Source organism: Mus caroli, chromosome 17, assembly GCF_900094665.2.
Source record: "Mus caroli chromosome 17, CAROLI_EIJ_v1.1, whole genome shotgun sequence".
Classification (NCBI taxonomy): domain Eukaryota; kingdom Metazoa; phylum Chordata; class Mammalia; order Rodentia; family Muridae; genus Mus; species Mus caroli.
In genome coordinates, this window is record NC_034586.1 from 9,563,358 (window position 1) to 9,584,624 (window position 21,267).

A 21,267-nucleotide genomic window follows, 5' to 3' on the forward strand; every position below is an offset into this window, starting at 1 on the left:
TTTTTGAGAAGACAATTTTTCTGAGATGTTTTATTATTTGCTGACATCAATAACCCCAACATCACAGGCTAATTTATTCTTTTTTTACTGGATATAGTAGAGGTCTTAGATTTTTATTTTATATGTTTGAATATTTTGCCTGTATAGATGTCTGTGCCTGGTACCCTTAGAGGCTGGAAGAGGGCATCAGATCCCCTGAGACTGGAGTTACACATGATTTCGAGTTTTGTGGGAATCAACCTTGGACCCTTTATAGGAGCAGCCAGGGCTCTTAACTGCTTAAAGTCACTCCAGCCTTAGAGCTAGTGTTTTATTCCATTGAAAATAAGGAATAAAATTTTTAGAGTTGTTTTGTGTATTTTTTTAAAATATGCACATACAATCTAAGTTCAGAAGTTTAAATAGGTTTTCTACACTGTGTAGGCAAACTGGTGATTTTATGGAACTTGAACTGCATCTCACAAGAATCTCTTTATTATAAAGAGTTTCTGCAGTAGCTAGACGTCAGCAGGACAGTTTTAGGATTCAAATTATGGGGAGTTTGAGTTGTCCTCACGGTGACATATCTCAGTGCTGGCATTTTTCTGCACAGAACAGCTCTAGTGCAGCATTTCAGTGTCACCACAGTATGTGACAAAACCCAAGACATGGGTGCAGGCCAGCATGGATAAAGGGGAGTCTTTATACTACCCTAGAACTCGTGATGCTGAGGAATATGGTCAGAAGATTTAAGGAGTCACAACAAACAAGGAGAAGCACATCACTGGCAGTTGAAGGTGGCTGGTAGTGTTGGGCACTGGGAAATGGAAGGAGTTGGCTCTTTTGTTGTTTCAGAAAGGTAGAACTTAATGATCAGAAATAGACAAGCATCAACTGATGGATTTGGGACCTAACCTGCATATAAACTTTTAAACCAGCTGTCACATACAGCAGTGTGTCCTGTGTAGGGGAGTTAGCAGTGGTCCCCATGTGTGATAATCAGAAATGAGCCAGAATGAGTCCCAACTCTTACCTGCAAGTCTGAGGCCTTGTTAGGCTAGGAAGAGACTCCCAGATTACTGGTTGACGTATAGAGGGAAGGGAAATTGCTAAAAGAGGAGGAGCCCTAGACTTTTACTCCACTCCCAAGTAAGGTAGGCGGTTCCTAACAGTTCTCAACTGAGACTGGATTGGGGATAGGCAGCCTTGTACTTATGTGCAAGTGCCACTCACGTCCCAGGAGAAAGAGGAGTCTTTTAACATTGGTGGTGTTATCGTATTATGGAGTTGTGAAAGTGGAACGTATTGGTAATTTGTAGGCCGTAGCTAACATTTACTTTAGTGAAAGAATCATGCTTGGTTAATGCATGAATGTATGGAATAACTTGTTTCTTTGAGTCTTCTATGATTAATAGAAGAATAACACTGGGCCTTGGAGACAAAGCTTTTAGGCAACTTACATTGAAATTGGTAAGAGCTAGTTTAATACATGAGCTTTACCACCCTACAACAGTGATTTAGCCTGGTGTTTTCTACTTCACTTTCTGTGTCTGTCTGTGTGTCTGTGTCTGCTTGTCTCAGGATGTGCTTATTTGTGTCTTTGCTGGTGGGGTTGATTGGGTGAAAATTAAATTCTGTTTATTGTTAGATGCAGGATGAGGAGCGCAGGCGCCAGCAACAGTTGGAAGAGATGCGGAAACGAGAAGCAGAAGATCGAGTAAGACAAGAGGAAGATGGACGCCATCAGGAGGAGGAGCGAGTAAAGAGAGATGCTGAAGAAAAGGTTATGGTCCTCTAAAGGCAGCTAGTTATTACCAAGTTATCCTGAACACAAATGATTGGCTTGGGCAAAGGGGCTAGAAATTATGTGTATCTAGTATGCATAAGACAGAACAGGGCTGCATCTTCCAACTTTTGCTATTGGACCAAAAACTCTAGCCCTATCTGGCCTGCCTACCTCTCTTCCGGACTATCTTCAGGCTCCCTTGCCTTCTGAGCTAGTCTCCCTCAAATTCTTGAGCACCATGTCCCCGAGGAAGGGGTATGGGGTATGATACTGCTCTGGTTTTCCCAGGCAGAATTCAGGTGGCTTTTATGAAGGATTTACAGTTATTGTGAGAATTGCGTATGAGTTCCGTGGGAGGCAACAGTAACATGGAAGGCAATCAGTTCCCATTAGCCATTTCAATTAGCTTATCCACTAAAATCACTAAATTCTGACTGATGGTAAAGAGTGTAGATGGCTTGGAAAAAACACACAAAATTAATAATGCAACTCAACAAGCATTCTGGTTATTTCTTTATGTGGACTCTAACTCTGATACTTTTCCATAGTTGAATTTTAAAATGATAGCTGATTTTTGACATTCTGCAAAGCAAGAACTTATGGTGTAGTTGTAGGATCTCTCTGCATCATTGTCAGAGGCTGAGGTTCTGCTGGGTGAGGAGGCTGCTACCCTGAGTCCAGGTCTGCTCTACCCTACCCCAGGGACTGTATGTTGCTGTTTGGTTTGAGAGAAGCAATTTTTCTCAGTTACTTCCCTTCCATGAAGGTAGAAGCTCTGAGTGTGACTACTGGTCGGGAAGAATTTAGTTTTTATCATAGTTATCTCCTTGATAGTCCCTGTGAACTATGTAAATAGAACCTTCTCTCCCTTATCCAAGAAACGAAAAGTTGAAAAAAAAAATTTCAAGGAAGTTCTTTTTAATGAAAGCAATGATTTGATCACAAGACAATCTAAGAGTATGATTGATAGACATGATGTGGCTCATTTAAATGGATGGTGTAAGACCACACACTTGCATCTGAAACAACGTCTCTGTTACAGCAGAGTAGTTTCGGAGACTTTGACTTTTAGGATCAGTTTACCCACAAGTCTTTAGCATGTGTAATGTTAGTGGAAACTGATGATCTCTGTAGGAAGTCAGGAAGTACCCAGTACAGGAGCCATGCAGGTTTTAAATTATGGTGGTCTTGCTTTGCTGTTTATTCTGAGAGTCCTCAGGCTGCAGAGAGAGATGCTTTCCCAGGTTAGGCCTGGCCACTTACTGGGATGAAGCACCCTGGTCATTGCATCAGAGTTGTATGCCTAGAGAGAAGCAGGCTGTGATTCCTGTGTGAGAAACTCTCCGTTATTTAATCTTTCCAGTATGTGTTTTCATAAGTCATAATTATGTCAAATACCCATGTGTTTTAGTAACTGTCTCTATAATTTAGTAGTCAATGTAAAAAACAAACTGAGATACTATTTTACTACAGAATGTCCACAATGAATGACTTTGATCTGTAATGGAATATGTGGGTTTATTTTCTGGATAAAGTCACCATGGTCATTTCGTTGTATCTGCTCTTGGTGTAACTGAACAGGTTGGTTTGGTCTTTCCTTGCAGGGTTCTTCAAGCATCTGTTCTTCATGTAATTTTAACATTCTTGATAGTGCCACTAAAAAGCCACTGAAGTCATCCTAGTTTAATTACCCAACCTAAGATAATACTGATACTGTATAGTCAAGAACATAAAAATGCTTTCCTTTAGGATTTTACAACATAAAAGAAGAAGTGAAGCGGAAGTTGGGGCCAGGGTAATGAGCAGGGCAGCCTTTAGTCTTCCTCTTTCTCTCACAGAATAGGAAGCAGGGAACACTGTATGTTCACTGTGTGTGCTTGTGCTGTAGGGACACAGGGAAAAATGTGGCATAGTAGAGACCAACAAACATGATGTCAGCATGGTCCCTGGTGTCAGTTCTCTATGGTTGGTTGAATTCAATCCTGGCTGCCCTTGAACATTTGCTTAAGTCAAGGCAGATTGTCATGTTTTCTCTTTCGTCCCTTTTCATATTTACTTCCTTCTTGTGGTCTAAATCTCTTGTCAATCCTTAACAAAACTGTGTTGTTGCCTTTTTAAATGTAAAAAGAATTTCAATACTGTCAACTGTAGTTTGCCTGAATGAAAATGTACAGTGTGTGTCAGAATATATCTGCTAACACTATTAATGCTTGGCTCCCATTTTCTGTTCCTCAGAGAGTTTATTAAGATTTGAAACATATATTAACTCTGGAAGCATACGTGTTAGATTGTGGCTTTGGGAAAATGAGTGATATTTCTTATTGTTTATGTTTTCCTCTTGAAACACAGCAGAAAAAAAAGGTAAGTTAATATCCTGTTCAAACAGAAGAGGAGAGAAAAAGTTCTAGGAAAGGAGGAGGAATAAAGAATGCAGATGATCCTAAGTCTAACTATGCAAATGAAAAGTCCTAAGCTTTAACCCATCCCACGCTTCTGAGCAGTTCCTGTCAGAATGGGCACTGTGTTGTTCTCAAAAGTCTTGAGACATGAGGCTCTCAGGATTGGCCTGCCCCTTCTGCTGCAGTAATTGTGACACTGAAACATGTTCTGTGGATATGTTCTTTTGGTGATGTATAGTGATGATCAGGGTACCTGTCATTCCCTGAAGGCACTAAGGATCCACCGATTCCCCCTGACCCTTGACCTTTTGCACTCTTGTCTATTCCTGCCTGCAGAGGCGACAGGAAGAAGGGTATTACAGCCGCCTTGAAGCTGAGAGGCGCCGACAGCACGAAGAGGCAGCACGCAGGTTGTTGGAGCCCGAAGAGCCCGGGCTGAGCCGACCTCCACTTCCACGGGACTATGAGCCCCCATCCTTGTCCTCAGCACCCTGTGCCCCTCCTCCCCCACCTCAGCGAAACGCATCCTACCTCAAAACACAGGTCCTCTCCCCAGACTCGCTGTTCACTGCCAAGTTTGTTGCTTATGATGATGAGGAGGAGTACTACGGCCCAGCAGGTCAGGATAAGTACCCCAGCACATGGAAGTCTCATGGGCACCTTCCTCTTGCCACCCTTAAGCCGCAGCAGCCCCCCTGCCAGCCACGCCCAGCCTCGGATGGCATCTCCCTCTGCAACTCATTCCAGCCACCCTTGGCCAAAGCCAACAGTACTGCTTACAAAGCAGGCCAGTCCCTGCCCCTGCCAGGCAAACCAAGCCTGTACCGTCCTGGCCACTGGAAAGGTCGAGGTAAAAGAGGGAATGGTGAATCAGACCTTTCTGTCCTTGATGATTGAGCCTGGAATCTCTGTACCCCTGCCACTTGGCAAGGTACATGGAGACCATGCCTGCTTTGGCACTGGGTTTTATCTGATCACTTTCAGCATGTGATCTGCCTCTGCCTCTGATGTGGTGTTTGTGCTAATCCTCTTAACTTAGCCTTTCTTCTCAAATTTTTATTATACTTAAAGGCATTCCATCTTGTTAATCCACTGACAACAGTCAGTCCTCCACTATCACCAAATTATTTGAAGTACTGTTGGTCTTGGCTTTTTTTCTGTACCTCTAAAAGTAATTTTTCCCTTTGGGCAAAAAACCTGCCTTCTCAAACATGATCTATAAAGGCAGAGTGCCAGGTCCCAACTGCATTTTAAATTTACATCATTTAATGTGAGTAGAACATGTGGTTCTGTTCCTGAGGCCTATGCAGTGACTCAAACCCCTTGTAGAAGTTTGATGGGATATTGGGGCATGCACTGACATAGCTAACAGTAAAGCTTCACCGACTAACACAGGCAAGCCCTCATCACAGATTCTCATCTTGAAATCCTTCCTCTGTCACTCTCACTTGTTCATTCCGTTTCATTATCCTTCTCTCTTGCACCTCATATACTAGTATATAGACTTTTGTTGGCTTGCAGTTTCTGGTAGTTAAACCCTCTGACTGACTGCTGAGTGCATTGATTCCCCTGTCTATGACAGAGCAAAAGAGTTGCCCACAAAGATCCAGTAAGCAGAAGATGTAGCTCATTTAGATTCATATTGACAATTTTAACTGTCTTGGCCATAAATGAAATAGAATCCTATCATCGAATATCTAGTAGTGTAATTTCAGTGAGTAAACTTCAGTGAGATTTTTATATGAATGTGAACTTGGCAGGTCTGAAAGAGGCTGACTCAGCAAGGCTTGTTTCCTACATACAACAGATTAGTTCTGCTAGAATAATGGCATTTTCCCACACCTGCATCAGACTCTTTTAGTCTCTTTTGGAGAATTGGTATGCAATATTCTTAAATCATTCTGAAAGCCCAAAACCAGTCTTTCTTACAAAATTCCTGTTATAAATGCTGAGAACTTGGTGCTCTTTCAAGGCATTTCTGGAATAATACATTTTGAAGCAAAGTGCTGTTGATCGTATATCAGATTTTATAGTTGAATTATAGTTTATGAATGGCAGGACAAACTGGATAGTCTCATTATCGTTAGGATCTACACCTGTGGATTTCAGCCCCCAGTCAAACCACCGACCCTTACTTTATGTCACACCTAAAGCACCACTGTGGAGCCACCTGCACACATGCAACAGTGTTGTGCCTTGTCTATCTCCTTTGTGTGCTGTGTCCGGCCTTTCTCTGATGAAGCATGCTTCTGCAGGTGGGACTCGGCCTCTTCCAGGGGTACACAGGAGACAGCGCTTATATAGTTAGACTGATGAAGAGTGAATTTTGATGATAGGATGTCTTTAAATGATGGCTTTTTTGCTATAAATTTTGGGAAGTTAGTTATAAGTGGATATATATATTATATATATATATATTATATACACACATTATATATATGTGTATATATATATGAATGATACATATAGTCAGCTCCAAGTTTTAATGTTATAGCAAATTCAAAATTCACTGAAAGATTTGCCCATGGAAGAAGTCATTGTCACTCTCAGCAAAGCACAAAAGTACAAAGCACTTAATTTCAGACAAAATGAACATACAGTTGGGAATTGAAACCAACTATGCAAATACCATGTTATATCCCACTATTGATTGCTAGGAGATAGAAGACAGTCTTTGCTGGAGCTGACACCCTCTGAGATGATTTGGGAAGCCTAAACTTCTGGTGCTTGAACTTGCAGTTTGAAGGCCACTAGACTCTGTCCAAATCCATCCAGCAAATCCTAACCTTCAGCTCTTTATATGCAGGAAAATGTGTTCTCCTTTCTCTTGTCTAACAAGGCATGGAATTTTGTAATCTGAAAACATAGTGATAATTTTGTGGCCTATTTAATCCAATCTTATCCTTGTTTGCCAAACATTCTGAGTCTCTTGTATTCTATACATTATAATCTGATTTTTTCAGATATGAATATGCTTTTATGAGTTTTTTGTCTGCATGTATGTCTGAGTAACCAGGAACTTGAGATAGTTGTAAGCTGGGAACCTAGCCCTGGGCTTCTGCAGTTGCCACAAGTACTCTTAACTGCTGAGCCCCTTACTATATTTTGTGATGTTACAGTAGATACAGCAATGGCACTGAGGTATTCTATATTAGAGCATGACTATAGACTTGGATACATGGTAAATCTTTATTTGCATCATCTCTTACTGCCGCCTGCAGTCTTGGCAACTGTTGGCCAGCTGGTGGGCATCGAGCTCAGCTGGGCTTTCTTGGTTAAGACAGATGTGCTTGCCCGGGGCCAACTTAACTCATTTTTTCTGGAAATTTTTTATCATCAGCACTAATGTGGAGTGTTAGGAATTTTATCTGAGTTTCATTTTGGTAACCCATTTGTTTCAAAGGATTTATTTTACTTTTAATAATTACATCTACCTTGAAAAAGAAATCTAGTAGTTACCCTCTACAAAGGGACTTTAATTATAGATGTAGGTTTGTCCCTTAAACTTTAAGATTACATTTGCTCTCAATGATTGTATACAAAAACTCCTACAGTGTGTCAGGAGTATGTCTAAACATTTTTCCTTACTCTTGCATTTAAGTAAGTCTTCTGTGGGTTTGTTTTCTGCATTTGTGGTTATTGTGCCTTGTTTTTGAGTTCAGGGGTTTTATTATTTTTATTTTGATTTGATTAATTTTTAAAGGATGCACTGTAGCTTTTCCATTCTAAGTTCTTGAACATAGTGATTGGATTACCTAGGCCACTAAGAGTAGTGGATTTTATATCAATGAATCTTTGAGCATATAAAAAGCCTTTGATTTCTTGTTTTTTTTTTTTTTTAATTACTCTTCAGTAATTAAGGGAATCCTGTTTTCAGCAGACACTCTAATATGAGTAAAGTTTAAGAAATAATTAAATACTTTAACTTGGACTTTTTTTCTCCCTCTGGAAAAGGACCAAACTCTTACTCGGGATCTGCAGGCACAGCTGTGGGAGCCTATGATGCTCCTCGGGAAGCAAGAGAGAAACAGACTAGAAGGTACTAGGGCTGGGCGGGGCCAGGCTGGGTGGAGCTTCATCTAACCTGTGCTGGCTTATTCTCATTTTCATATAATTGCTCAATTGTATCAGACTTTATCAGGATTCAGGTATTTGTTATTATACAAAACCATGTGAGGATGTAGACTGTCCTCCCCCCTTCCCCCAACACACACCATCTCTCCATTCCCCCCAACCTCTATAGGTCTAGAACTTACTGTGTAGGCAGGCTGGCTTCAAACTGTTGGTAGGCCCCATTCTTCGGTGTCCCTAGTACTTTGATGTCGGTGGGAGTCACACTTGTACATGTAGGCTTTTTAAAAGTGGCGTTGCTATCGTGGGTCTTTTTGAGGTGGTACTGGACCTGCTGTAAGACTTAAAGTACAAGAGACATGAAGGCGAGGCCTGCCAGTGCAGGCTTCTTGTTACTACAGGCTGGTCCCCTCTGAGGTTTAGCTAGACATTTAGTTCATCTTAAATGTCCTATGATCTTGTAACATTGAATTGCATTTATCAGTGCTGGTCTGACTCTCAGTATAAAACTGGGGAAGGTTTGTAGAAATGCTCTATCTACTTTTAAACTACCCTCACAATTAAACTTGCTTAGCTGGCAAGATTTGCCTGCTTACTGGAACTGAACTCACTGGTTTTGTTATTTTCTTTCTCCATTTTTAGTGTGGGGATGTGCCATCAGACATACAAACACATCATGTATGTTCGTCCATGTGGAGGCCTTAGATTGATAGAAATTATCCTCACTTTACTCTACCAACTCATTGAAAGAGGGTCTCTCTATGGCTGTGCAGGCTGCCATGTCTTCCCAGTATTGATGTGATCTCTGGTTCACCACTGAGCAATCTCTGGTTCCCTTATTCATTTTCAAAAGTCACGGTCAAGAGAATATTTTGCCCCTTTATACATGGAATTATTTGTTGGTTTATTACTCTCTTGATTTTTTTTTTTTTTTTAAGTTTTAATCATGAGTGTTTGACCTAGGTGGTTACGGGCCTAAGGCACTGTCCTCTCCCTTTTCTTTGAACTTGCATTTAGTTGTATGAGTTCTGACTGGCTTTTAAAGTTCTGTTCAGATCATAGTGTTGGTATAGTTTTTCTCAGCCTCAATACATAAAATTACTTCAGTAATGTGCAACAATGAATAAGTGTCACTGAAATGTTACAATTTTTATGAAAGTTTACTTACCCTGGTCACTTGTATTTTGATGCATTATCTTTGTGTTTTCCTCTTGTCCAGCCAAGATGCAGACTTANNTGGCAGTTCTGGAGCCCCTGAAAATCTGACATTTAAAGAGCGTCAGCGCCTCTTTTCACAAGGGCAGGATGTGTCTGACAAAGTGAAAGCTTCTCGTAAATTAACAGAGCTCGAGAATGAACTGAACACAAAGTGAGAAGAGAGAGGACACCTTTACTCAAGCAGGTCTGCCCTTGGCAGGGGCTTTGTGGGGGGCGAGCCTGAAGAGGAAGGAACAGTGCTACTTCTAAGTGATGTTTATTTTCTGTACCTGAAATGGTTGCAAATTAGAGATGTTTCAATTCCAAGAAACTTTGTTTTACTTTACCAAGAAAAATCTTGTCTAGTTCTTTGTGATCTGACTCACATGAAGTTACCTGTTTCTGTTAGCTTTTGGGGAGACTCTTGGACTCATAGGGCAGAATGAAGGGCTGTAAACATGAGGGGGTATTTCTTCTACCCTATCTTCTTTCATTGTCATTCCAAGGGCAGTAGGCCAAGAAATTATCTTTCTGTTTTTTTCCTCTAAACTCAATTTGGTTACCAGACAGTGACAGCTGAGCAGGTCTGAGTNCTACTGTGTCACAGTGGACCCTGTCTGCAGGAGTCAGGCCTCTCAGCCCAGGGCAAATGCTTCCTTTACCTTCTATCATTTGTATGAGGTGGCTAGATGGAGTTTCTTATGTAAGGTGCACAACACATTCTTGACAAATGTGAGCCTCCTGATCAATTTAAATGTTAGAGTTTGAATATCTAATTAATAATTCAATTTTGAAAATTCTCGAAAAAAATTTGAGGATTTAAGCCTAGGGATTTTATTTTTATAAAACCAAATTATCACTAGACTAATCACTGGTGGAAATTAAAGACAGCAGTTATGTTAGAAAGTTACCTAATATTTCAAAGGCTGCAAAGGATCTAGAGCTCTCTAGTAACACAACATTCATGTAGGAATGAGCAGAGACATCTGAGAAGAGTGGGAGCTCATGGGTGGCAGTAAAAGTTAGGTGTCTCAGAACGTATACATTTAGTAAAGTGATGTAGATCCAATGTCAGGAAAGGAAGGAGTGTGTTGCTNTGCCTCCTCTGACTCACNTGCTTTCTCAGCATAATAGACTTATTTAATTTTAATTCCTAAACTTTGCACTGTCATTCCTCAGCTGAGTTGTGTGAGGCAGACCTCAGTTTGCTTGTTTTTTTGTGAAAGCTGACTTTATGATTTCAAGCACACTTTCTACATGAGAAACCCCTAATGTGTGTCCAGATGATCTTTCTGTACCATTCTATTCTCTTACAAATCTGTGCATCAGGAAAATATGCACACTTTCAAGTAGAACAGAGGTATTTGCAACCTGAAAAACCACTTTTAATAAGAGCTGTATGATAAATTGTTGAAATGCAAGTGTAAATATTTTTTATGTTAATCCAGTTTCCTATTAGAAAGTGTGTCTTTGCTGTTTCCTCTGTAAGAGAATAGAATGGCCCTGAGAGTTTATGAAGGATTTGCACACTCATCTTGCCTAGGAAGTGCAATCTCCTTGTGACTGGAGCACACTGGCAGCCTTCAGGTGTCATAATCATACATCCCAGAGAAGAGCAGTCACCTGCTGTCACTAGTGCATGGGAAGACAGATGCACAGAAGAGCTAGCTAGCACCTGAAAACTCTGCATGTGTGTTTGTGAAACCTGTAGTGAAGTAGACTTGGCCTTCCCTGGACAGTGAGGTCAGATGTGAATACATATTGTAAGAGCACATTGAATAGTGTGCATTACTGTGGGGAAACACCGAAACTGCTGTTTTTTTTTTTTTTTTTCATTTCTACTGTATTTTAGTTGCAGCCTATTTTTAATAAACTTTGTATCTATTTAAGTGTATTTGCTATTGTTTTCAAAGTGCTGACAAAGTTTATATTTGTAATGCCAGCATTCCTCTTCCCCATTTCCATCTGTTACTCCTTCATTAAACTGCTGAGTCATTCCTTCCTTTGTCCCTTGGTTGTTTTTCTGTCTGTGGGAAAGTGTTCTTTGATGACACAACCAGCTGAAGACTAGGGTGGCATTTTCACAAGAGTCCCTTGTGAGAGCTGGGTCACCTCTATCTACATGTCTACCCTTTATGCCTTCAGCATCCTAAAGGAGCACTGGGACCATGTCTCCTTTCACCACCCCATCCTGGTCCCTGGACTCCCTGAAGATACTCACAGATAAGCTCATTGCCTAAACAGTCTCCTGGTCATACACGGTCAAGTGTATGAACTCACTCAAGATTGCTGGAATGAAGGTATGTTTTATTGTCATGGCACAAGTGTACACTGACCAGCTGGAACTGGTTAGTGGACTGGTGTGTGCCCTCCCCCTCATGCCTACTGTGCTTTAGCAAGGAGGCAAAGCAGAGTCCAAATCTCAGGGTGTGGGTGAAATGGAATGAGGAGTTGGGGAGTCGCTAGTCAAAGAATATAAAGTTTCAATGAACAGGGAATAACTTTGAGTACTGTTACTTGGTAAAGTTTGACAGTTAGCAGTGTCCTGTAAAAATGCAAAGGAACTTTAAGGGTGGGAAGGCATGTTTGAGGGTCAAAGGAACATGTGGGAAACTTTTTTGGACATGTAAAATTTATATATTGGTATTAGTGTTTGTGTTTCTGTATTTTAATTTGCTGTGGTGTTTAGCTCTGTAGAGACATCCCTTAGAAACGTAAGATTTGGTGCTGATTCAGGACCATCTCTTCCTTTGCACTCCTCCCTATTAGGGAGATTATGGCTCTGGCCTATTGTGTCCCCAGGTCTCTGTACCACTTCATTTTCTGCCAAACCCTACCTAAGCCTTCCTCTGTGCATTCCCAGGTAATAAAGTGATTTCAGACACACATATACCTATGAATTTATGATACAATTAAGCAGAATATGAGTTGGCAGAAGAAATACTCTTAAAGTTTTATTTGATTGTGTTCCTATACGAAGTATTTTTACCTGTTTACTCATAGAACTGGGAACTAAATGACAGTCTTCAGATTGCCGTGACTTTTAAAGCAGTATACAGCTTACTGCCCCCACTCACCCTGTGATCCCAGGAAATCACATACAGGGCAGGTTGGGAACAGAAAGTCAGAAGCAGCCCGTGGTTGCTTATAACCATTAACAGTGTGAGAAATGAACACAGGAGCTGTGGGGGTTGATTGAAGCACCCTACAAGACATTATTAGTAGGCTCTTTTGAGATGGTAGAGGGGAAGGGTCTCTGTCAAGGGGAGGCTCAGGAGGCAGGATCCTGCCTGGGATAGGGAGAGAGAATCCTCCAGGTGAGCTGAGTATTCAAGGCCACAGTACGGTGATTTGTGTTCTACAAGCACTAAGGGGACGCTGTTTTTCTTGAGAAGGCAGGAGCAAAGTTCTGTGAGTGAGTAAGCTAAGCTGGCAAAAGTGGCTGTTGGTAGGCATAGCGCATGCCTATGATTGGCCAGTGAAAGATACCCGGCAGGAATTAGCCATTTGGCACCTCTCTCAGCTCTGCTGAACATCTCCTACTGCATACGGAGCATATCTCATACACATGTTAACAAGCAGTATTTACATAATCTTTGTAGTTGCCCTCTTAAGGGCACACAGCAGGACAAATAGATGGATAAAGTGAACAAAAAAATAAATACCATAAGTGGCAGTGGCTGCTGAGCAGAGATTCTCAACCTTACATGATCTAAAATCAGCCACCACCACCACCACCAAAAGTTAGAGTGTACATGCTCGGAGTGCAGTGATAAGAAGGTCCTGTTGAACAGGAGTTTGAGGGCTTAGAAGACAGAGGTGTCTGTAGAAAGTGATATGTGACTAGCCCGGGCTTTTTGGTAAACTGGAAGCAACATAGAGGCTGAGGGAATGTGAGCGTAGGCCACACAGGCTAATGGCCAACACCTGACGTCTTTGCTGAACCAGTTATGGAGACACTACAGAAGTGATCTTTTTTTTTTTTTCTTTATTTACATTTAAAATATTAACCCATTTCCAGGTTTCCCTCCCTCCTGGAAATACTCTTAGCACATCCTCCCTTCCCCTGCTTCTATGAGGGTGTTCCTTCACCTACCTACCCATTCCTACCTCCCCTCCTTCGATTCCCCTACACTGGGGCAGCTATCAAGCCTTCATAGGACCAAGGACCTCTCTTCCCATTGATACCTGACAAGGCCATCCTCTGCTACGTATGCAGCTGCAGCCATGTGTACTCCTTTGTTGATGGCTTAGTCCCTGGGAGTTCTGTGCGCGGGGGTGATCTGGTTGGTTGATATTGTTGTTCTTCCTATGGGGATGCAAACTCCTTCAAATCCTTCAGTCCCTTCTCCATCTCCTCCATCAGACACCCCAGAGCTTAGTCCAATGGTTGGCTGTGAGCTTCCTCCTCTGTATTTGTAAGGCTCTGGAAGGGCCTCTCAGGAGACAGCCATATCAGGCTCATTTCAGCATACNCTTCTTGGCATCCACAATAGTGTCTGGGGTTGGTAACTGTATATGGGATGAATCCCCAGGTGGGACAGTCTCTGGGTGGCCTTTCCTTCAATCTNTGCTCAACACTTTATCTCCATATTTGCTCCTGTGAGTATTTTGTTCTCCTTCTAAGAAGGATCGAAGCACCCACACTTTGGTCTTGCTTCTTATTGAGCTTCATGTGGTCTCTGAATTGTATCCTAGTTACTTGAAGGTTTTGGGCTAATATCCACTTATGAATGAGTGCATACCATGTGTGTTCTTTTGCGATTGGTTTACCTCACTCAGGATCATTTTTCGATCTATACAGTTGCCTAAGAATTTCATTAATTCATCGTTTTTAATAACTGAGTAATACTTCATTTTCTGTATCCATTCCTAAGTTGAAGGACATCTGGGTTCTTTCTGACTCCTGACTTTATAAATAAGGCTGCTATGAACATAGTGGGACATGTGTCCTTATTACATGTTGGAGCATCTTCTGGGTATAGCGGGATTCTCAGGTAGTAGTATGTCCAGTTTTCTGAAGAACCACCAGACTGATTTCTGGAGTGGTACCAGCTTCTAATCCCACCAGCAATGGAGGAGTGTTTCTCTTTTTCCTCATCCTCGCCAGCATCTGCTGTCACCTGAGTTTTTAGCCATTCTGACTGGTATGAGATGGAATCTCAAGATGTTTTGATTTGCATTTCCCTGCTGACTAAGGATGTTGAACATTTCTTTAGGTGCTTCTTGGCCTTTCAATTTTCATCAGTTGAAAAGTCTTTGTTTAGCTCTGTACCCCATTTTTAATAGGCTTATTTAGTTCTCTGGAGCCTAACTTCTTGAGTTCTTTGTATATATTGGATATTAGCCCTCTATCAGATGTAGGGTTGGTAAAGATCTTTTCCCAATCGAATGCTTGCCTTTTTTGTCCTATTGACAGTGTCCTTTACAGACACTCTGCAATTTTATGAGGTCCCATTTGTCGATTCTTGATTCTACAGCATAAGCCGTTTGTGTTCTGTTCAGGAATTTTTCCCCTGTGTCCATGTTTTCGAGGCTCTTCCCCCCTTTCTCCTCTAAGTTTCAGTGTATCTGGTTTTATGTGGAGGTCCACTTGGACTTTAGAAGGAAATAAGAATGGGTCGATTTGCACTTTTCTACATGCTGACCACCAGTTGAACCAGCACCATTTGTTGAAAATGCTGCCTTTTTTCCACTGGATGTTTTTAGCTCCTTTGTCAAAGATCAAGTGACATTAGGTCTGTGGATTCATTTCTGGGTCTTCAATTCTCTTGCATTGATCTGCCTGCCTGTCGCTGTACCAGTACCATGCCATTTTTATCACTATTGCTCTGTAGTACAGCTTCAAGTGTCTTATGTCTCCAGGGTTCCCTTCAGAAGGACACCAATGACATTAAAGGAGAACCCACCCTTAAGTCTTCCTTGAATTGATCACCTTGAGGGCACTGTCTTCAAGTGTCACCTGCTGAGAGACCTGGACTTAATATTTCACCATATGAATCAGGTTACACCATAGCCAAGCGTAGGTACTGAAAAGAGACTTCTACTAGAGTCAGAGCAAACAGGACAGAACTTTCTCACTGTGCCCCATTCTAATTGTACCAGACTTTGGACATGCTTGTAACCCACGTCTTTCCTGCACTGCTGTACAGCACTGTTCTAGTGGTATAGCCCAGTTATTTTGGGAAGAAAATTGAACAATGTAGTCTACTTGAAGTTGGAACCATATTATAAGTAGAAAGGACCCTAAAGAATCTGCTAAAATCTTTGCACGAAATAGTGAGTTATACAAGACCAATAAATACAAGCTCTGTCAGCAGAAATAAAGCCTTTCTGTATCCTAGCAATAAACAAAGGTAAAATTAGGGGGGAAATTCCAGGTAGACCACCATCTTTAAGACAAAATAAAAATATTTTCTAATAAATTTGATAAAACATATGCTAAACTTATAACTACAACTGCTATCATTGTTTGAAACCTAGAAATTAAGTAAGTTTCATCAAAATATTTCAGCGATTTTCATAAGGAACTACATACATTTAGCAATTAACACTTTGTAACTCCTAGGTATTGGGTTACCATTATTAATAAGAGTTTAGAAGTGCACAAAGTACTGTCTAGGTGATCACAGATTCTCTGTGAGAAGATTTGGATAGTTAATTACCTACCAGGAGGATGCACCCCTATCTGGAGACAGAATTCCCTTCAAGAGGGTCTGAATCTCCTGCAGGAATGCCTAGACCCATAAAAGGAAAGGCTGAATCTACTGCAGGAGAGAATGAGGGGATCCCTAGAAGGAGGGACTTAATTTCTTGTCTGAAGAGACAGGAGCACCAGTGGGATGTTGAATCTTTAGTCTGACATTGTATTTTTAGCATAATGGTCTGAATTCCCTAAATCCACAGCTGGAACCCTGAGCCACCAACAGGAACACTGTTCCTGTCCCAGTTGTCTATGGGAGTTAAATATACAGTTCACTTCTTTGGCTCATAAAATTCCACTATTTTCTTCCAATATCCAACCTCCATTCTCTACCATCACATCTTTACATAAAATCCTTTCTCTCCTTGAACACCCAAGACTACAGATGTCTTATTAGCATGTATGCATGGCACACGCACGTGCATATAAGCACACACATACACACACACACACCATTTCTATGGCTTTCTCTATAAACTTGTTTTCCCAGCTAGGCCCTCTGCTCCCTTACTGACCAAACGATAAAGAGTCTGGAGTCTAAGACTTACATCCCTGGTAGCCCTTGTGGCTGGTGCTGACAGAGGCTTAGAGCCAGGGCATGTGGGAGGGTAGCAGGTCAGGCCTTGCTGAGGCCAGCTTGTCTTGTCTCTGTAGTATGTGAAGGAGAGTGAGCAACCTGACAGGTGACAGTTGACCTTCTCCTTGCTGAGAGGGTTCCTATCCCTTCTTGCACTCTGTTCATTCATGGTATTTCAGTATGTGCAGGTAGGTGCTGCATTGATGGATTTTTCCTTTTGGATCCTTGGTTGTAGGTTAAAGAAGAAAGGATAGTTGAACTGGAACCAGAAAATAATAATCTACACCTGAGATTGTCAGAGGTAATGTTTTGCTCTGTCCTGTAGACTTATTGACCAACATGTGTGTGTTTACTTTGAGTCAGCTACTACAGTTGCAAAATATTTTGTAAAGGATGGTGGCTTTCCCTTGATTTTTGTCCCATCCAGTGAGGTAGACACTTCCTGTGTCATCCTATACTNGAACAAAGATGAATCCTAAATTATTTATCTTTGTGGTCACAAGTATTTAAGGAATAATTCATTCATGGTACACCCAACAGCTGTTTCTTGACAGCTNTGTTGTACAATTTACCCATCATGAATTCATACGTATTAAATTTAGTAAATCTACAGATATACAATTTGTACAATCATCTTATGGTGCTATAACCAAAAACCTGAGATTCTCTAACCTACAAAGAGCATTTGTTTCTTTCAGTTTGGGAGTCCAAGATCAAGGCACTGCAGGTTTGATGTCTAGGGCTGGCTCATTTCTCTAATTGCTACTGGCTAGACATCCTCATGTGGTGGAGTGGATGAGCAAGTAAGCTTTCTCATCTTGTCCTCTCATGAGCATAGAACCCTCAATGGCTGGATTAACTCCCAAAGGACCATCTTAATGCCACCAATGTGGACATTGTTGGCGTCAATCTTAGAGGTGGGCACTCCACTCTGCAGTAACCCTAACCAAGCTGTGGAAGCTTATTCCAATGGCCCCCTCATTCAGTTTGCCTTTTTACTTCTAAACAGTTATTGAGCTGACAGTCTGAGCCAGCCGTAGCCCTTTTTACATGGTTACATCTGTATCAAGTTGATCCATCTATATCATGTTGCTGAGGATCGTCAGCACCTTCTTCCACCATTTATGAAGGACCATATCTGCTCTTAGGATCAAGCAGGGACTAAGCAGAAACTAGCAGTCTGTGTTGGGCAGAGTCCTCCCGGAGGAGCTCAGATGCCATCTGCCTTGCAGGAGCACATCAGAGACCAGGGCCCTCCTTCCTACTCTATTCTGAAAAATGAGGGCACACCCACTTGACAACTGAACACTGATCTTCTATTGCACATGATTGGGAGCTCCTCACCTTGNCATTAGAGTGCAGTAGTTGGCCATGGTGGACACAGTGTGGTTCACTGCAAGATATGTGGCTGGTATCTTTGAGAGTTTGGGCCTGCCAGCACCCACTGTTTCGAAAGACAGAGTAAGAATAGACCCCTTCCCTCAAATGCACAGGCATGCAGCAAAACAAGGCAGAAACCACAGTTGCCACTTTGTTCATTTGGAGCCTGTTCACTGACTCTTCCAGAGACCAGTGCAAAACACAGGCCATCCCTGCAGGCATCTCTGCAGTTCTGTCAATGCTGTGTCTTATCCTGGAGCTGGGGTGCATTCTCTGTGCTCCTTAAGTCTCAGATGTTTCCCACGCACTCCACAAGTATTTCTGCCTGCCACCTCCTTCATGCTCCACAAAAATCCAGACAGACCTTTGAAAAATGTGTGTTGACCTGTAGGAGGAACAGCAATATGAACTAACCAGTACCCCCAGAGCTCGTGTATCTAGGTGCATATGTAGCAGAAGATGGCCTATTCAGCCATCATTGGGAGGAGAGACCCTTGGTCTTGCAAAGATTATATGTCCCAATACAGGGGAATACCAGGGCCAGGAAGCAGGAGTGGGTGGGTTGGAGAGCAGGGTGGGGGAGGGCATAAGGGACTTTTGGGATAGCATTTGCATTGTAAATGAAGAAAATATCTAATTAAAAAAATGTGTGTTGAAAATCTTTCCTGTTGAAGGCCCTTCCTAGGCTTATCACTGCTTTTAAGAGAATCCCCAGGCCCTTGACTTCTATGTAGGTTTTGTACCCCATTTCCTGTCATTTCTCTTCTGAGATCTGCCACTCAGCCTTGGTCCTTTTACCTGACCAGCATCTTCAAGGCCTAACTGTAAGATCCCTAACATGAAGTGTTCACACTCCTAGGATTCCTTACCTGTCTCTCCTTACTATAGTTCAATCCCCATCAGCATCTCTCCCTATGTAGTATGTATCATGAACCATCAGTAACTTCCTTTTCTTGGAGGGGTTTCAAGGTTTTAAAACTGTTTTTTCTTTCTTTCTCTACAGTACCAGGGAAGGATGGGGAAGGATGAGCAGAAGCAGCTGTGGGGCCTGGCACTCTGCTCTTCTCGGGATGAGGCAGTGTCAGCAAGCAAGCATTCACGAAGCCTTCCTTTAGCTTTGCTACAGCTTGGATAGAAGTGGCCTTCTCAGCGCTGCCAAAGTCGCTGCTTGTGCCCAGGATGTTGAGTGGCACAGGGCTTAGAAGAGCCCTGCTCTGTCAGAGGGCACTTGTCTCAGGGCACNGAGAGAGGTTCATTCTAATGCTCACTAAAAACAAAGTACCAAAACGTATATTCACATCTGAGCAACACTGAGACAGAGGTAGTTTTAGCCAGTAGACAAATGGCTTGAGACAGTAGCAGTAGAAGCTCAGTCTCCGTCACTGCTGTCTTCATTTCTATGTGTGTGGNTGTTTTGTCTACATGTATATCTGCATCACATGCATTTCACTGCCCTCAAGTCAGAGAGGGCATCCTATCTCTTGAAACTGGAATGACAGATAGTTACATACTGCCACATCAATGCTGGGAATTGAACCCAGGCTTCCCTGAACTACCAAGGTATCTCTCCAGGCCCCAGGGCTGTTATTTTAAAGTTTAAAAGTAGAATGTATTTGTATATGTCAGATGTGCTAGGTCGGCATCCCATGCCCCAGCATCATATTCAAGCAATTCTTAGGGTGTCAGTGGCTTCTACAGGGAAAGACCAGGAAAACAGCTATTTCACCTAGTGAATTTGGCAAGATTCCAACATGAGATTGCGGTGGGTATTTTTATACCACTAATTAAAAACATTGTTCTACCTTGTGTCAAAAACAAGGTGGTCAGGATGGGGAACAGGAAAAAAAACCCTGATTATAACAGTGTAAGCACCATCTGCAAACAGGATTAACCTGCCATGTTCAGATGTGAAGCCTTTAACTATGTTCAGAAAAGATTTATGTAGAACTCATTTTAAATTCTCTTCTACCTTAGCCTGTCTTTGAATAAGCTACATAACTGTGTGTGTTCTATATAATAGAAGTTTGATTCAGCTTAGCTTCGCCGTTTTGTTAACACGTTTCCCAATCGTGGAAGGATCTCCATTATTCATAACTAAAGACACAAAAACCATATGTTTAAGCTTAACGAATGTGTTGTGATGTGTTATTGATAGTAAATATTAAACCAGACCACATCCTCTCAACTATTTATTGTCAAGTCATCCAGCTGAAAGTCCCTTTGATAAGTACTGGAGTTGGACAGAGAGCATGTGTGACACACAGGAAACCCACTGCATTGTCACAAATTTCCTGAACACTCTAATGCCTACTGTTTCTGGAACTGTGTCACACACGTGGATATATCAGTTGCTTCGTAGTGGCATGAGNTCATGGTAATGAAGCTTCCAGATGTTGGTCAGGACAACCCATCAGAGTTTTGCTCCTGCTTAACACAGNCCTGCTACACCCCCATCACCAGGATATTAAATGGGTCAGAAGGCTTTCACGGCAACAGTGAGCTGGAGTGCAGAAATTGGTTGCAAAACTTTGGTGTCCTGTTTCCTAAGACTATTAATAATATGGAACATATGAAACCATGAGCTGTTCTCAAATCACTAACCCCAGAACTATTGAGTTAGAATTTCTGAAGGGAACCTTCAGATTGGATGCACAGTTGGACTGTGGCAGCGAATAGTGGAATGATCAGTTGTGTTAACTGTCTTTTCGTTTTGAAATTCTTTTCTGGTGCTCTTATGGAGCTGTCAGGATGAGCACCAGACCTGCCTTTCTGACACAATGACTGTTGTGCAGAGGGCACAGCTGGGCAGTGAGGCTCTGCGAGGCGAGAGCTTGTATTTGTGCACACTTAGGAGAAACCTGTATGAAGCAGTGAACAGCCTGGGATTCCAGCCCTGTTTCCTTTTACTCCTGGATTATCCCTAATGCAGTGGCAATAATAAATACTGTGCCATTCACACAGTGATTGAATGCCTCCTCCTCCAGTGTTTGGCCTGCCCACCTCCCCTATAGCTCACCTTGCCAAAGGCCTCCTNTTCCCCTCTGACATGCACATAACAAGTTCAGGGACATGAGCTTTCTGGGTTAGATTTCCTCCTAAATAGGAGGTGAAGGGTTCTGATCTACCAGTTCTGTTCTGTCATTTCCAGGAATCTGCTAGTAGCTGGCCTTGTGTG

General features: G+C 42.0%; 1 protein-coding gene across 18 annotated transcripts in view; it reads left to right on the top strand.

The window, feature by feature from the left end:
- Positions 1 to 11,432, top strand: part of Afdn (afadin, adherens junction formation factor) — a 143,870-nt gene extending 132,438 nt beyond the window's left edge. For 9 of the 18 annotated variants that reach the window (XM_029471155.1, XM_029471160.1, XM_029471154.1 and 6 more), the window contains 4 exons: positions 1,628 to 1,762; positions 4,501 to 5,014; positions 8,119 to 8,203; positions 9,455 to 11,432. In XM_029471155.1, coding sequence (XP_029327015.1) covers positions 1,628 to 1,762; positions 4,501 to 5,014; positions 8,119 to 8,203; positions 9,455 to 9,608 — 888 coding nt within the window. In that variant the 3' untranslated portion in view covers positions 9,609 to 11,432. Of the gene's footprint in view, positions 1 to 1,627; positions 3,313 to 4,500; positions 5,015 to 8,118; positions 8,204 to 9,454 lie in introns of those variants that run through there. The other 9 variants (XR_003835276.1, XM_021150047.2, XM_029471166.1 and 6 more) reach the window with 4 other exon arrangements.
- The last annotated feature ends 9,835 nt before the right edge of the window (positions 11,433 to 21,267 follow it).